Consider the following 17708-nt stretch of genomic DNA (forward strand, 5'->3'; position numbering starts at 1 on the left):
CTTTTCCAATCCTGGTCCCTCTTTTCGGAATGACCTCCCACTAAAACGTTCGGCAAGTCCCCTCACTGCCCAAATTTAAAACTTGTCTTCAAACACATCTTTATTCTTTGGTTTGTGACTCAGCATGAGACTTGGCCTCGGTTTCACTGTTTTTGTGCTTTTTGCTATTTTCACTATTTGTTTAATGGTTTAACTGTCTTTGCTGTTGTGTGACTTATTTATGTTCCATGTACAGTTCTTAGCAAGCGCTGTTTAATACATTTGAGTTGAGTTCTTTTATTTTAAATGCTCACTATGCTAATCGTAACGACCAGGAGATTGCATATTCTCAGTTGACCGAGTTAATGAATGGCAGTAAGATCGGGGACAGCCATGGAGCCTTTCCTTTTCCTGCGAGATTGCTTCTCCTTCACCCAAGATTCCCACTCTAGTACTTTTGGCCGGCCACCTACCAGGACTTTATGTGATTCTACGATCTTTACTGAAATTATATACTGTATATGCCAAGGGTGTCATAGATAAGATGCTGAGCCAGGAGGAAAGGTCACAGCGAGACAGCACCCTATCTTAAGTCACCTCTCTAATTATACAAACAGGTTGTGAGAAGTAGGGTGAAGTAAACTGCAAACGCTGCTTTGAAAGACTGCTGTTAAACTTCTATGTTACTCTGCACAGGAGTTACGTTTAGGGATGGAGTTGTCTCAGAGAGACAGGCTCTCTGAGCTTGTCGAGGAGCTTACCACTTCTGGACAGCTGAAGATCGACAAGGAAAAAATCAGGGAAGTCAAGAAGATATGCAAGTAAGTCAACTCCATATTTTTATTTATTTATTTATTTAAACTCATTGAAGAATGCTATTTTTTTTCTTAATGCGTTGCTAATGAATTGGATCGGGTGTCAGTATCGGCAGATACTTAAAACCAAAAACTCGCACTCGGACTCGGGTGCTAAAGTTTAACCTCTAAAACTGAAAATTCTCCACCGAATCCATGTGATCAGTATCGGTATCGGATTATAACCAGCATTCTTGATTGGTATCGATATTGGCATCTTAAAACCCTAATCGGAACATCCCAAATAAAACCCATAAATCAATAACACAAATACAGCAGAGACTGTAAAACGCCAAAATAATGCTAAGTCTCATGCTCAGTCAAAAAATGTACAGTAAAATTGTGCTTTAAGACAAGTTTTAAAAATCAAAAGAGGGAGTTTGTCTCACGTTTAATGGAAGGGCCTTCCAAAAGGATGGACCGGCAATGGAATAGGCTGAATCACCTCTGAGCCATTGCGTTGTCTTTGGTCCCTTCAGCAGTGTCTGGTGTGTTTACCTCCGGCACAGAGCAGGTGGGAAGAGGTAGAATAGCTCATAGAGGTATGATAATGTGAGACCATTTAAAGATTTGGAAACAAAAGTATCTTAATATAAACTTGAAAATGCAAAGAGAGCCCGTGAAGGGAAACCACAGTTGGAGTTTTGTGCTCTCTCCTACGAGCACTAGTTACAAGGCAAGCTGCAGCATTTTGCACTAACTCGAGAAACTTAAGGGAGGACTGGCTCACGCCAAAATAAAGTGTGTTAAGGTAATCCAGCCGAGATGTAACGAAGTGTTGTTGAGAAGAGAGAGCCATATTAGCCAGTTGCCCTAAAATGAAAAAAAAAAAAAGCTGGACTTAACAGCAGCACCAATTGGCCTATCCAATTTAAAATCACTGTCCAATTTGAAACCTAGGTTCGAGATTGGTGACTTTAGATAAGGCACTGGGGGCCCAATTGCATGGTTTTATTTCTCAGGGCATGTATAATTAGGTGTCATTGGCATAACAGTGAAAATGAATGTTTATGTATCATATCAACAAGTAGAAGCATGCACAGTAGTTTAAAAAGAGAAAGAAAAAGGGTGCCGAGTACCGATTCCTGCGGTATACTCCACATTACAAAACTCAGAAGTTGCATTGCCATGAATTACATGGTGCATCCTCTCTGAGATGTAAGAACTAAGATAAGAAAGGGCAGAGTCTCAAATACCAAGACACGTTTCAAGGCCTCTTAAGAGTACATTATGATGGATGGTGTCAACGGCAGTGCTAAGATCGAGGAATAATATAATTGAAGAGGTGTCGGAGTGATCCAAGCACCATATCTGAGTTAATAAGTCATTCTGTTTAAATCAGCGGTGTCCAACTTTGGTCCTCGAGGGCCCCAATCCAGCATGTTTTAGTCTCCTTCTCAAACACACCTGATTGGTCAGCTTGAGCACAAGTCCTCATTTTTGCTAGAAAAATCTACTTGGCAGTGGCATTTGAACAATGCACATCACACATACAGTAACCACAAAGTGGCAGTGTCATGGCATTTGTTATTCCACTAATTCAAGTTTTCGTTGTTGCTGTTTGTTGTATTCCCTGTAGGGAGTCTAATGACTACATCGATCATGTCTACCACTCATTAATGTCCCAGCTCAACCAAGACCATGCTGAGATCCGTCTGTCAGCCTTTCAGACAGCCAGTGAACTTTTCCCCAAATCACATCACTTCAGAACCCTCCTGGTGGACAACTTTCAGGTACTGGGGTAAATTTTACCTTTAATTTTATAATATTCTCTGTAAAAGTATATTCTTAGTGAAAATCCTAATCATAACTGCTCATGGAACCGGCCAACTTGGTTGGTGGTGTGTCTGCTGAGAAAAGAAATGCTGTTCCAGTTTTTCTCAGTCGCTTTGGCACGTTTTTCAGATCAGAATTGAAATTTGCAAAACGGCAAGTGCATTCGTACAAATGGCAAAACATCATGGTTCCCATGCAAAAGCCATTTTCTTTCTCGAAATCCTCAGTACATCTTATTTGTATCACATGTCAGTGCCATGAAAACCGCAGGTCTTTGTGTCACTGTGTATGTATAAGAGTCGAAATGCTGAGTCATGTTATTAATATAATAGTGTGTTCTGGAAGGATGTTCTGATGTTAACTGATGCTTAAGTTTTCTTGACAAAATCAGTATTTTACATTGAAAAGTTACAGCTTCTTGCATGTAGACGATTGACTGCAAGAGACTTGTTTAGATGAAAATGCCACTTTTACTGTAATTTGTTGACAAACTACTGTATGTCAGTGCGATACAGAAGGAAAAAGATAGCACTGCATATTACAAAGAAAAAAACAAATCAAAACTAGAGCTGCAAGCTACTGAAAGGGCCCTATGAGCTATTATGAGAAGAAATGACCTCTGTAAAATGTCAAAAATAAGGCAACATTTGAAAGGAAATTAACTACTTTTAGGTCTTGGGCTTTTTACATGTTCCTGCCAATTTTGGTAGGTCTCGGTGAAATGTTCAATTGGGGCTATTTCGTGAAAAAAAATTGGGGCTCAACCATGCAATTTTTTTATTTATTTGTTTTGTTTTTTAACTGCAGAATTAATTACCTACCGTGATTTCTATTCCCGTAAATTCAAGTCTGATCTCGGAAATGAACCAACGCAACTGAGAAAAACTTTTATATCTTACGGCTCAGTTCAGGAGGGTGTGATGCACTGAATTTGTTGTTGTCATTTTACATACATACTGTATGACTGAACTTGTCAGTAGGGATGAGTATTGTTCAGATTTTAATGATACTACTACTTTTAACGCTACTGCCTATCAATCGGGTACTTTAACGGTGTTCTTCTACTTATGGTATTTTTTGTTGTTGAGAAAAACACCAAAACAAAGGTATTCAAATTAATGCTGCTGTCTTTGTTTGCTAGTTTGTTTGTTTAAAATGAATGTACTTATCTAGCAGCTATGACATTAAATGTAAAATAAATAACGAGATGGTTTGAACAAAATTTTAAAAAGTCTTATTTGAAACTGTATCTTTCACTGACAAGGACAATTAAATTGATTCTGATTATACTCAGTCGTCCAGATCTGTCACGAAAGTATCTTAGTCGGCTTTGTTTGGGTTATCTCATTATGAGCCATCCTCTCTGGCAGGAATTCTTGGAGTTAACTCTAGAGACCAACATTGAGCGGCCTCTGCCCCCTCCTCAACAAGTAGCCAGGAAACTTCGATCACTTGCTATCCAGACTATCCAGTCCTGGCAATCCTCTTATGGGTCAGCATATAAGAAGTTGGAGCTGGGTTATTATTTTCTCAAACAGTTTAAAAAGGTGAGCAATATAATTCGTCTTCTCATTTCCCATTTACATTGACATGACATAATTCATATGGATAAATGTTGAGTAAATAAAATGTATTATTATTATTATTATTATATTTTAATCCCGGCAGCATGGTTGTTGACTGTTTAGCAAGCACGTCCATATCACAGTGCAGAGGTGCAGGTTTCAATTCCGGCTCCGGTCTTCCTGTGTGGAGTTAGCATTTTCTCCACATGCCTGCGTGGATTTTCTCCGGGTACTCCGGTTTCAAGAAAGAAGAAAGAAAAGAAAAACCTTTATTAGTCTCACAATGGAGAAATTCCCAATTCACAGCAGCAAAGTTATGAAAGGAAGAAGTAGAACAACAAAATATAGGAGCTGCTGGAAAGGCAGCCACTCACGCGACGCCATTTTGAAGTCAAAATAACAAAAATAACACAACACAACACATAGGACACAGACAGTTGTGCAATCTTCACCACTTTTCTGCATACACTTTGTTGTCTGAAGCAGTTATAGATGAAAGAGGAGAGGATCAAAGTGTCCTTTCACCAGTGGATCAGAGACGTCATGCTGAAAATGTGCACGCGTCTGCTACAAGCTAAGTTTTGAAAGCAAACACGAAGCTGTAGCGTCCATTGACGAAAAGAGATGAGTTCACTTCTCCTGTCCCACGTAAATCCACTTCAATTCCAAGCCGCGACTCCCAGTTCCACATCCGCATCGGCGCTCCGCGCTAACGCTCCTTTCTTCTCATCGTCGGCTCCTCAAGCCTTACAGTCCAGCAACCGACATTCCTCCCAGGCAAAAACAGTGCTGGTATACCCATGCTGCCGAGAAGGCGCAACCACCAAGCACAGAGTCTCCTCCTTGATGAATGTCGTGACCAAAAAATGCTGAAAAAAGTCCACATCAGGTCCACACGACGTAACAACAAACACAAAGTGACAAAACAAACCAAAAAACAACAAAAAAAGCAAGGCTCATGAGAGCACTTGCCGACGGCTGCCTACTCGGGCGCCATCTTGACTTCAAACTTCCTCCCACATTCCAAAAACATGCATGCAATAGAACACTCTAAATTGCCCGAAAACAGCTAGGATAGGCTCCAGCACTCCCACGATCCTCGTAAGAATAAACAGATTAGAAAATCGATGGATAATAATAGTGACAATAATAATTTACAGAATAACAATAATAATAATACTAAGTATTATTCATCCATCCATTTTCCGAATTGTTATTTGAAACATGCATGTTGTATTTCTTTGGGTTTTCTCTTAAGTTTTCGCTGAGCATTCGGCAGGCCTCCTCGCTGCCCCTCTTTAAAACCCGCCTCAAAACTCACTTGTATTCTTTGGCATTTGACTCAGCATGACTCAGATTTGTTCTTGGTTTTGCTGTTCGGTGCTTTCTACCGATTTTTTGCTTTACTGTTGTATATTTTAGTTGCTCCATGGACAGCACTTTGTATGCAGTGATGGCTGTTTGAAAGTGCTCTATAAATACAGTTGAGTTGAGTGATATTAAAATGGGTTTGATGATTTGAAACCTTTGTGTGGCTACATGTGCCCCCTCCCCCCCCAAAAAAAACAACAACCCAGAAATCAGGAAGTTGGCAAATACTTTTTTCACAACTCTGTACTTGGATGAACGATGGCAACTCGAAAAACAGTGTTTTGAAACATTTTCGAATGTAATTTCCCCAGTGGAATAGATCAATTGCTAATCGTACCTCATAATACACACATTTTTTGGGTTTTCTTAGGTGGACTTTCAGGATGCTGAGGCCAGGACAGTAGCAGAGCGAGAACGAGAAACTGAGAGACAAAGGAAAATGGAGAGGATATACAGCAAGAGACTGGAAGCAGCCATGAGAGATTTGGAGGGTAAATGCAAAGTACTGTATTTCCCGTGACCAGAAGATGCACATTAGAGTCTTACATTTTCTCCAAAATGGACGGGGCATCTAATAATGCAGGTCACCGACTGTATGGACCAAAAAAATCGGTGAATGCTGTTGTTGCACAAAAGGTTCTGTCAGCTCAACAGGACCTAAACCACTCAAGGGCGCTACCGCCAATGCCCACCAAGTGCCAACGGAATACTGTGATCCACTGTATCAAATGCTGCAGTTAAATAATATTCGCCCACATCAAGGTTATTTTAGTTCACGAAAATTAATGAAATAACTAAAACTAAAATGGAAAAAACATAAAAATGCGGATGTGTTCGCAAAGTGTCATGAGTTTTCATGAATGTTTAGACCCGTGGTTCTTAACCTTGTTAGAGGGACCGAACCCAACCAGTTCATATGCACATTCACCGAACCCTTCATTCGTGAAAAATATATATATTTTTGAAACAAATTTAAGACATAAAAAACACATGTATTAAAAAAGTAATCACAATTAGAATAAATATAAAGTATACGTTTTTTTAATTGTGCACAAAATGAACTAGCCAGTGATGGCCAAGCGGGCATGTCATAACTAATTGACATGTTGGGTCGGGTCTGTCTTAACCTCCATGGCAGAGGCTCTGTCGAAACCCTGAGACTGATTCACCGAACCCCTTAGAACCACTGGTTTAGACCCTTAAATGTAGTGTTGTTATCTTGCCAAATAACATGGCAACAGCTTTTTGTGAAAATTCACAAACTTCGTGTTGCAACATCTTGAAGTCCTAAACACGCTTCTGCACAAATATGAGGTGTTCAACTCGCTTGGAGAGAAACATCAAAGCGTAAAACATATTTCCTTCAGCCAATAGGTGGTGCTGCCTTTATAAAAAAATCTTCAGGCCGAGACTCATCATCTTTGTCAAATATTGACACGATATAATCATGTGGGTCAAGTTACAGAAGATTTTGTAGTCAAGGCAAGGCCAAATTTTAAAGTAAATTCAAAATGGCGGAGTTCCTGTTAGGTGTCGCCTATGGATCAAAGATACTTTTTTGTTGGTCTTGGGTGAGTACATATACCACCAAATTTTAATTGCTCCTGGTGAAATAGATAACCGGAGTACCCAGAGAAAACCCACACGGATACGGGGAGAACATGCAAACTCCATACAGGAAGGCCGGAGCTCAGATCAAACCCACGACCTCTGCACTGTGAGGTCAACGCACTATCCACTGGACCACCAGGCCGCCTTTAATAATAATAATAATGAAAATAATTATTGTTATTATTATAAGATTCCAAAAACAATATGTTTCTTGCAGCAGTCTCTGCGCCAGCCTTAATAAGCCTGGCAATAAAAGTAAAACTCTGTACCTCTGTGCAAAGTAGCAATGTGTAGGGAGTTATGGTGAATTTTTATTCGAATAGAAGACTTTATTCGGGATGGGTTGGAACAGATTCATTGTATTTCCATTCATTTTAATGGGGAAAGATGTGAGATGTGTTTTTGTCACGAGCGTGATCACAGAATGAATTAAAACGGTCATCTCCAGGCACCATTCCATGAGGTAAATCAGATTTTTTTCAACAGTAACAATTTTTAACAAAAATATTATTTCTTTTACAGACTCCTCCCCAGATATTGAGGTTGCACTGACAGAATTAGACTCCTGTTTGAAGCTGCTTTCCCATGAGTTCACCCTTCTAGACAGCCTGACAACTAATAGCTGCCCGCTCACACAACCAACCACTGGATGTTTGTCAGATGATGAACAACCCTGCTGTAGCAAAAACATAATGAATGAAAGAACACAGAAGATGCAAGAAAGCACAGAAAATGTCAATGAGAATAGAGAAGAGTGGGAGGAGAAAAAAACAAAGAAAAAGAAGCATAAAAGGTCTGAAAATGAAGAATTGAACAGGAGTGACAAACAGAACAAAGGTGAGATGGAAGGGGAACAAAGGTATAAGATGAAACATGAGGACAAGACCAGATGTGACGTAGAAGAGGAGGACCCCCTTCATGGAGACTCATTTATTCGAAACTCTGGCCTTATCTCTCGCTCATATTGTCTGGACTTGAACCTTAGTTCTGGTAAGTGCAATTTTTCAATTTCACAATATTTGAAAGTGAAATGTCACCTGTATTTTGAAGAATTTGTCTTAGTGAAAGATAGCCGCTTATACTACACTACACTACCAGTGTATTTGTAATGCACACCCCAAAAAAATATCTCCGGTAGATATCCGATTTGGAGATAACTAGGTATGTTGTAATTTGCACACTCCAATTCCAATCATGTTGTCCAAAACATAATAAATAAAAGATAACGATTTACAATTCCCTTTTAACTTAGGTTCATGGGTACATGACAAAGACAAGATTTTGATGTTAAAAATGAAAAACAAATTTTCATTTTATATGCAAATATTCACTCATTTTTAATTTGATCTCTAAGACATTCCAAGAAAGCTGTGACAGCATTACGAGAGGGGCAGGGTTTCCTGCCCTTCCTGACCCCTGCCAGGCTATGGTACGACCATTTTGGGCAGGACCGGTACTTCAATTATTTGCGATCTATCATCAGTTTATTAGTGGCATTTAAACAAAACAACAACAATCAAAAAATATGATCCGTTATTGTAGTAGTTTTTTTGGTAAATACATCAACTGGAAAAATAATTGCTATTGTGACAGGGCTACCTATAGATAATGTAAATACAATACACTGACTCAAATAATTTATATATATATTCCAGTCCATACTCCGCACAGATGTTTCGATAGATGTTTAGATATGTCAGCTACCTGGTGATGGCATTCCAATTAGGCTTTCCCTACCAGCATCTTACACCCTGCAGTTATGTGTTGGATCATCTCAGGTGCCTCTTTGCACAATCTACACCTGGGGTTTGGTCTGGTCTGGTATATCTGGGCCTCAATGGCTCTGGTACTCAGGGCCTGATCCTGAGCAGCCAGGATGAGTGCCTCTGGGCTGTCCTTCAGGCCAGACCTCTCTAGCCACTGATGGGACTTCTTGAGATCAGCCACTTCAGTTATGGTCCGTTGGTACATCCCGTGTAGGGGCTTGTCCTCCCATGATGGTCCCTCTTCCAGCACTTCTTCCTCTGTTCCCCATTGTCTGAGACATTCTCTGAGTACGTCATATATATATATATATATATCCAAGAGCTGTCAAACGATTAAAATATTTAATCTAATTAAAAACACAACTGTCATAATTAACTCAAATGAACTAAAAATTAATCGTGATTACTTATGCATTTTTTATCGTTGCTGAATTTCCTTTTATATTTTTTTGTCCTATTTTTCCCCATTTTAATGCTCTCATCAACATGGAATCATGAATCAGTTTTTCAAACTGCAAATATTTTCTGAAATAACAATTTCGATTTTCTATTTTACATGAACATTTTTCACTTGGAGCAGTTATTGACACATCATCTCTCACACAATATTACTGTCCATCAACAACAGTGAAAAAAATATTTTGTCACACAACAGCTGCTTGAAATTGAGGAAATTCTGGTCCAACATCCGACGTCTCAGGAGGGGGAAGCAGTGCACCACTAACACTGTGTACAGTGGGGATGGGGCGCTGCTGACTTCGACTCGGGACGTTGTGAACCGGTGGGCAGAGTACTTTGAAGACCTCCTCAACTCCACCAACACGCCTTCCTCGGAGGAAGCAGAGTCTGAGAATCCTGAGGTGGGCTCTCCTATCTCTGTGGTTGAAGTCACCGATGTGGTTAAAAAGCTCCTCGGTGGCAAGGCCCCAGGGGTGGATGAGATCCGCCCGGAGTTCCTCAAGGCTCTGGATGCTGTGGGGCTGTCCTGGTTGACACGCCTCTGCAGCATCGCGTGGTCATCGGGGAGAGTGCCTCTGGATTGGCAGACCGGGGTGGTGGTCCCTCTTTTTAAAAAGGGGGACCGGAGGGTGTGTTCCAACTTCAGAGGGATCACACTCCTCAGCCTCCCTGGTAAGGTCTAATTAGGATGCCTCCTGGACACCTCCCTGGTGAGGTGTTCCGGGCATGTCCCACTGGCAGGAGACCCCGGGGATGACCTAGGACACGCTGGAGAGCTATGTCACCCAGCTGGCATGGGAACGCCTCTGGATCTGCCAGGAAGAGCTCAAAGAAGTGTCTGGGGAGAGGGAAATCTGGGCTTCTCTCCTAAAGCTGCTGCCCCCGCGACTCGACCCCGGATACGCGGTGGAAAATGGATGGATGGATGGAACAGCTGCTTTAACAGCTCTTTTTATGGAATCAAAACAGAGCAATATAACATTATAAAGTGCACATCTAAGGTAAACTAGTACTCAGCCGATAGTGGATTTAAGCCATGGTTGCAGACTTCGTTTTTCTCAAGTTTGCTTTGAACACAGCAGTCAGGCTATGTTGATTCTGTTGGTCCATCTTGCGCGGAAGTCTCTCTATGGTTTTCTGTAGACATCATTTCGTATGACTACACTTGGTTAGATGACAACACTGGAGACATTTTATTTTCAGTGTGTTCACTAGGTCGGTACCACTGCACCGCTGAACTCTCGACGTGCCTCAGCGCATCGTCGCTGTCAGACGAACACAGAGAAGCTCCACCCGCTTTATTTATATAGCCACGGAACACTGTAACCTTCCACACAAAATAGTTCCAAACAAGTACCAATCGCGTCAGTGGTATACATCGTATTCGACAGGCTACCTGCTCTTTATTCACCAGAGGCTCATCAACCTAGTCTCTTATTTCTCTCCCGAAACAGTGTCTTCTCCCGCTTGGTGTACCTTAGCCTTCTCTACGTACAATCTCTGTACACGGCTTGTAATGGAGGCTCAATCCGTAGTGGAGTCATGAGATGCAATGCGAATGATTTCAGCTTGAGTCGAGCTGTGGACAATGTTGACAGGCTTGCATGCAGTAGCCATAAATTTAGCTATGGCTTCAGCAAATTTGTTCTTCGTCATGTTATCCATTTTCTTCGCTTTGAAATGAACCATAGCTGGCTGTCTTAGACGAGGGGGCGGAGTACTCACATCAGCTGTGTGCTTTGCCATTAAGTGGTATTTCAGACTCAATGTGCTATGATGATAGCTCAGTTTACGACTGCAAAACATACAGGTAACTTTGGTCTTGTCGGTGGAAGAATCTGGCAACTTTTTAATAGTAAACCTTCCATTCATAAACTCTTTAAGTATCCGTTTTCGGTGTCTCGCGCTGCCGTGGCTGGCAAAACAAACGTGCATGGCCCTGTGCAGCGCGCTTGTTGTTTTGTTTCTGGTGTATTTATAGAGCAACGTAACATCCGCTGTGACGTGTGCCGCGTTAATCTCGCAAGAAAAAATTGAATCCCGTTAAAATTCATTTAAATTAATGCCGATAAAAACGCACTAAACTGACAGCTCTAATATATATACATATATATCTATAATATACACTTTTTTTTTTTTTTTTTAAGACAGTCGGGTTCTCACCAGGCTTAGCAAGTTTTCTTGGGGGAACCCTCCAGGGAGTATGTTATGGCACCTTTTCTTTTAATAAAACTCAATAAGCGTTTGGGAACAAACAACATTCAGTGTTAAAGCATTGGGGTTAGAATTCTTTCCCTTTCTTCCTTTTTTACAACTTCAGTTGTTCAACAGCCTGGGCTCTCCACGGTCGTATTTGTCACTTCATAATGAACCACATATTTTCAATGGGACACAGGTCTCGGACTGCTGGCAGGCCGGTATTGTACCAACACTCTTGGGACCCTCCATTTTTCAATGTCTTTTTTCACCTTTCCCACTATTGAGGAGAGATTCAAATTAAAAATTAGCCTGGCGTCTTTTAGCAAAGCTAACCCGATATATTTAAATTTATCTGTGACTTTGAGTGGGAGAGATTCAATACATTCCGTATCAAGATCAGCACCCAATGACACAAAGTCACTCTTCTGCTAGTTAATTGTATATCCTGAAACTTGATATTAAAAATTTAAGCAAAACAGGAACAGATTGCTCAGGTTGAGACAGAAAAATAACTTCTTCATATGCATACAGTGAAATGGGGTTATCCACATTCCCTAATCAGATGGGGTCAGTCAATGGGTAATTTCTAATGCTGACAGCGAGCGGTTGAGTAACAAGTGCAAAAAGCAATGGACTCAGGGGACAGCCGTGGTGAGTTCCATGGTGCAATAAAAAACATGTTGATCCCAATCGATTTGTAAGGCTTGAGGAGGATGGGCAATCATACAGTGTCCTAAATCACAAAATAAATTACGTTCACCATATGTGCACTCATCTTGATCAAATGTCTGTTCCTCGTCAGCGCAAATGGCGGCCATCTTAGAGCTCTTCTCATGTTTATGATACATGATGTTCATGAATCTTTTCACATTAAACAATAAAAAACAATCAAAGTATCAGCAACAAAGAAAGCCTGACATGCATGGATAATGGATTAAATATAGATGTGTTTAGCCTGTTTGACAATGTCTTTGCAAAAATCTTCATGTCTGAAGTCCATGCCCTCCTTTAGTAACCGTGAAATATTTGCTTCAAATAACATGGTAGGTGTTTGGAGACCTTAAAACAGAATGATTATCATTTAAGGCCAAGAAGTCAGAAAGTTTTGCATCAATGAATTAACAAAATGATGATCAAAAAGCACAGATTAGTGAAAAGCGCCAGCAAAAGCAAGACTTCTTATACAACACAATGCACCTTGATTTATAATTAAAATCAAGGACTAATGACCGTGGTCAGATTAATATAGACCGTATTTTCCGCACTAAAAGACACACTGGATTATGACGCGTACCTTCAATGAATGGCTATTTTGTATTTTTTTTTTTCATACATTGGACGCTTCACATTATAAGGCGCAATCTACAATGCTTCCATTAGATGGTGCTACGCTCCTTCCATTCAACTGGAGAGGCATCCGTTCAAATTGAGAGGCTTCATGACTGTCTCTGAAAAACGTAAATTAACTATTGCTGGACTTAAATGAAACTTCGAAAATTGAAAATAATGCATCAAAACAGAAAATCAAGCGAGGAAATCACCAAATCAATTCTGTATCCCCCTACAGAATTTATTTTGTGATTTCCTCGCTTGATTTTCTTCGGGGTTTCATTGAAGTAATAATTAATTTACGTTTTTCGGAGGAGGCCATGAACCCCTATCGAGTGGAACGGAAGAAGGCACGATACGGACAAAGACGTACAGTATCTGTATTTTGTTGAGACTGTGAAAACCATTCATAAAGTCTGCGTTTAAAAAAAAAAAAGTTCTCCTTTTTTCAACAATTACAGGTGAGTCTTTGTCCGTCTCCGTGCCTTCTCTTATTCCGTTCAACTCGAGAGGCGTTCATGACCGCCTCCGAAAAACGCATTGGCATTTCCTTGATCATAGCGCCACGACGACTACGATCAGATGTCAGTAGTAGTTATTTATTCCTTTGTTGTGTATTCACAAATGATGAAATCACAATATAAATTCTATCGGGGTAACTATAGAATTTATTTTGTGATATCCTTGATTGCTTTTGAGTTTTGATGTATTATTTTCAATTTTCGTAGTTTCATTGAAGTAATCATTCGTTCACGTTTTTCGAAGGCGGTCTTGAACGCCTCTCGAGTCGAACGGAAGAAGGCACGTAGACAGTCAAAGACATACCTGTATTTGTTGCGACTGTTTAACACCACAGCTCTCCTTTTTTTCGGAGCTGCAACAATAACGTATTTAATAAAGCAGCGACACAGTTCACTGAACCAACAGCAAGCTATAACATTGGAAGCATGTCTCTAGGAAGGAGCCATCTTGGAGTCGATGTATTACCGTAATGACCATACAAAAGAAGCAGCGGATTTTAAGGCGCTTGGTGAGCTTTTAAGAAAATTGAAGACTTTTTGGTGCGCCCGATAGTGCAGAAAATACGGTAATTATATTTTGAGAAAATCACTTTTTTATTCTATTCGCATCAAGTCGGAAGTGGTCTGTTTTCGAATAAGATTTATGCATTTGAGAAAATAATGAATATTCTCTGTATGTCAGGTTTTGCACTCTCCTAATTCCAACCAAATTTGTGGCGGTCATCAAATTATTTAAACTAATGGAGGAGGAAGTAGGTGACAGATTTGATTGTGCTGATATATCCAAATGAGTATCAAGCACACAATTAAAATCACCACATATGATTCGATGTCTATCAGACATCAGACAATAAATTAAATATCTTACAAAAAAGCAGGTTTGTCAAAGTTTTGACCATAAAAATTAAGAAGCGTGACATGAAATGAGTAATTGTAGCCAGTTCCCAAGATAAATGAGCTATTTGAATCACTCATCAAAAGTGTGTAGTCACCCTCGCTGTCATGTCTGTCTTGATTGTGTTCCAGTCCGCCCCCTCGCCCGTCCTTCCACCAATCAGATCACACAATTAGTGTTGTGTTCTTGAATTTTTGTGCTTGTCACAGATTGTCCATGACCAACCCTTGTTGTTCAAACATAAGAATGTCCATACGAGCAGTTGGCACTCGGACACCATAGGCTGGGGTTTGATGACTGACTTTGTGATCCTATCATCAGATTTGCAGTCGCATGTTTTGGACACTCAGATTAAGAGTGGGGCATAGCTGTCCAAATGATCACTACCTGCTGTTGTGTAGGCTCCAATGGTGGGGGAGGATCCCTGTTGAGGGTCTGCTGGGAACATATGGCAGAATCCCCTGCCGGAAAGAATTTCAGCTCCCACTTCAGGCAGAACTTCACCCACATCCCGGGGGAGGCCAGACACATGGAGTCAGAGTGTACCAGTGTGTCTCCATTGTTAAATGGACGCTCAGTGGCCTTAAGGTGGTTGTGGTGACAATCTCCAAACCTGTTGGTGTTCACGAGTGGTGAGAAGATGCTGTAAAGCTGAAAATGTGTCCTTTCGGGCATTTTTGGCCTGTGGGACTCCAGACGCAGCGAATGGGTTCTGGCTGGCCAATCGGAATACAGCCTTGACGGTCACCGAGATGAGAACTCGGGCATGGGAGGAGTTAACTTCCGGACAGCCAGAAGAAATTCTGGTGCTCCATCCAGCATCTCAGGTGGAAGAAGCAGTGCAGAGTCAACACTGTGTATAGTGGGAATGGGGCACTGCTAATCTCGACTCGGCATACCTTGAATCAATGTTTTGTCGCACGGCACAATACTTCTAAGACCTCCTCAATTCCACCCACATGTCTTCTCATGAGGAAGCAGAGTCTGGGATCTCTGAGGAGGGCTTTCCTACCTCTGGGGTTGAGGTCACCGAGGTGGTTAAAAAGCTCCTTCGTGGCAAGGCCCTGGGTGGTGGGATGCCTAAAGTTCCTGAAGGCGCTGAATGTTGTGGGACAGTACTGGTTGACACTGCTCTGCAATATCACACAGACATCAGGGCAGTGCCTCTGAATTGGCAGAGTGGGGAGATGGTTCCTTTTTTTCAGAAAGGGGACTGGAGGGTGTGTTCCAACTACAGGAGGATCAGACTCCTCAGCCTCCCAGTCACAGTCTGTTCAGAGCTCTAGAGAAGTGGGTACGTTGATTCGCAGATTCAGGAGCAATTTATGTATTTTTGACCTCCTCCTTTAAACAAAATATAATAAAATAAAACAAAATTAAATAAAAATTAAAAAAACATTTTTGGTAAAACTATTCTAGTGAAGAAGAGCAGTTCAGAAAATGGATGGATGTATCGCTGTTGGAGCACAATAAATTACATGTGAAGGAATAAATAATTGTACATTTAATTTTATGACTGCATTCTCAAAATTACATGGTTGATGCAATATATTTATTAAAATAACAGATTACGATTATACAGTCATGATGATGCTGGGTAATTTGAGTTTGCAGATTTTTTTTTTCCAATCATTTTACAAAATTTACTGTGGGGTCCCGCGGTTAAGTTCTTGACAAAAGGTAGAAAAGATGGAAATTCAGGCAAATTGTTCTGGAAATGATTTTCGATTGGTTGTCAGCAAAACTCTCAATTTACCGGGTGATCTATGCTCCCACCCTCACCTATGGTCACAAGCTGTGAATTGTGACCAAAAGAATATGATCCCGGATACAAGCAGCCGAAATGAGTTTCTCCGGGTGTCCAAGTTCTCTCTAAAACCTGGATTACACAGCAACATTTTAAGTGTTGACACCACACATATAATGAGGGGGGATCACTGTTTTACATGCACTGTACGGTGTGCAGCTTCACAGTAAAATCAACTCTTCGTGCACATGAACCGATTTCATTTATGAATATTCGCACATCAGACAAGAAATTTCACAAAACCTCCTAAAGATTAAACCTGACACCAGACGAAACAAAGAGGAGGCAGTGCGACAGTTTATGGTTTGTTTTTAGTAGAAAAAAAGCAATTGAAAGAAATCCATTGGTCAAAGGAGCTGAGACAGCGCGAGCACATACTTTCTGCTGCACCATTTGATTTTGGTTTTCCCGCCTTACTCCCTTAACACCTCGTCACTTTCTCATTGGCTGCACATCACTGTCAACCCGCTGCGTACTTGTTTGTCCTTGGGGCACATGTTGAATATCCCCTATTTGAGAGAGATTAATCTGAACACGCCACGCACAGCAGAAATATCTGTTCAGAAAAAAAAAAAATCTGAGCTATTACGGTAATTGGAGAGGTCTTACGATCGTCGAAAGGCAATATTTTTGGCTGAAACCGGGCTAAATATCCTGCTGTGTGAACTGGGCTTTATAGATAAAGTGAGAACCGTGGTCATCTGGGAGGGGCTCAGGTTGCTCCTGCACGCTTCCCTGGTGAGATGATCTGGGCATGTCCCACTGGGAGGAGGCCCCAAGGACGACCCGTGACACGATTGAGACTGTCTCCCGACTGGCTTGGGAGCACTTTATGATCCCCCAGGAGGAGCTGAACAAAGGGGCTAGCGCAGGGGTCAGCAACCCAAAATGTTGAAAGAGCCATATTGGACCAAAATAAACATAAAACAAATATGTCTGGAGCTGCAAAAAATAAAAAGCCTTATAATGAAGGCAACACATGCTGTATGTATTTTTATGAGCTATACAGTAGACATTCCCATCCCCGGAATTCTATGAAAAGGAATTTCCTTCACCTGGAATAAAAACCTATGCATTAACACTTTGACTACGACATTATATGTTATCGGAACTTACGTAAGCGGAAATTCCCCGTAGATCGCGGCACTAGCTTAAAAAGCAGTGCCCACTCGACACGACGGAAGAAACGTGTTCACTTTGCCGTTTTCATTCATCAGATTCGAAACGACGACGTGTAAGTGACTTTTTATTGGCGTGCGTTTTACTGTAATTGCGAAAGATTTTAACTTTATTCACTTGCGGCCTGTAGATCATGGCATCGAAACGTAGAACAACTGTCATGACTGGAGCGGAGCGAGTGAAAGGCATCCGTTTGAGCGAGGCTGGACACAAAGTAAAAAGCATCCAGGAGACACTTTGAGTCGGAAAGACGCAAATCTACGAAACTTTAAAAAACAAGGCATTGATTCAACTCCTGATGACAAGCCACCATCCAGCAAGGAAGCAATGCAAATGGGAACAAAAATCCTTCAGTATGCACAAGAATCACCAGACATCGGTGATCAACGGGACAGTT

General features: G+C 41.1%; 1 protein-coding gene across 2 annotated transcripts in view; it reads left to right on the forward strand.

Annotated features, from left to right (window-relative positions):
- The window catches only part of uvssa (UV-stimulated scaffold protein A), a 78304-nt gene that overhangs the window by 2812 nt on the left and 57784 nt on the right, over window positions 1-17708 (forward strand). Inside the window, exons 2-6 of one of the 2 annotated variants that reach the window (XM_086131801.1) lie at window positions 676-800; window positions 2413-2566; window positions 3980-4156; window positions 5916-6036; window positions 7679-8146. In XM_086131801.1, coding sequence (XP_085987927.1) covers window positions 691-800; window positions 2413-2566; window positions 3980-4156; window positions 5916-6036; window positions 7679-8146 — 1030 coding nt within the window. In that variant the 5' untranslated portion in view covers window positions 676-690. The remainder of the gene's footprint in view (window positions 1-675; window positions 801-2412; window positions 2567-3979; window positions 4157-5915; window positions 6037-7678; window positions 8147-17708) is intronic. The other variant, XM_086131809.1, reaches the window with a different exon arrangement.

This window comes from Hippocampus guttulatus, chromosome 2, assembly GCF_054856545.1.
Source record: "Hippocampus guttulatus isolate MCC_2025c chromosome 2, RoL_Hgut_1.0, whole genome shotgun sequence".
NCBI lineage: Eukaryota > Metazoa > Chordata > Actinopteri > Syngnathiformes > Syngnathidae > Hippocampus > Hippocampus guttulatus.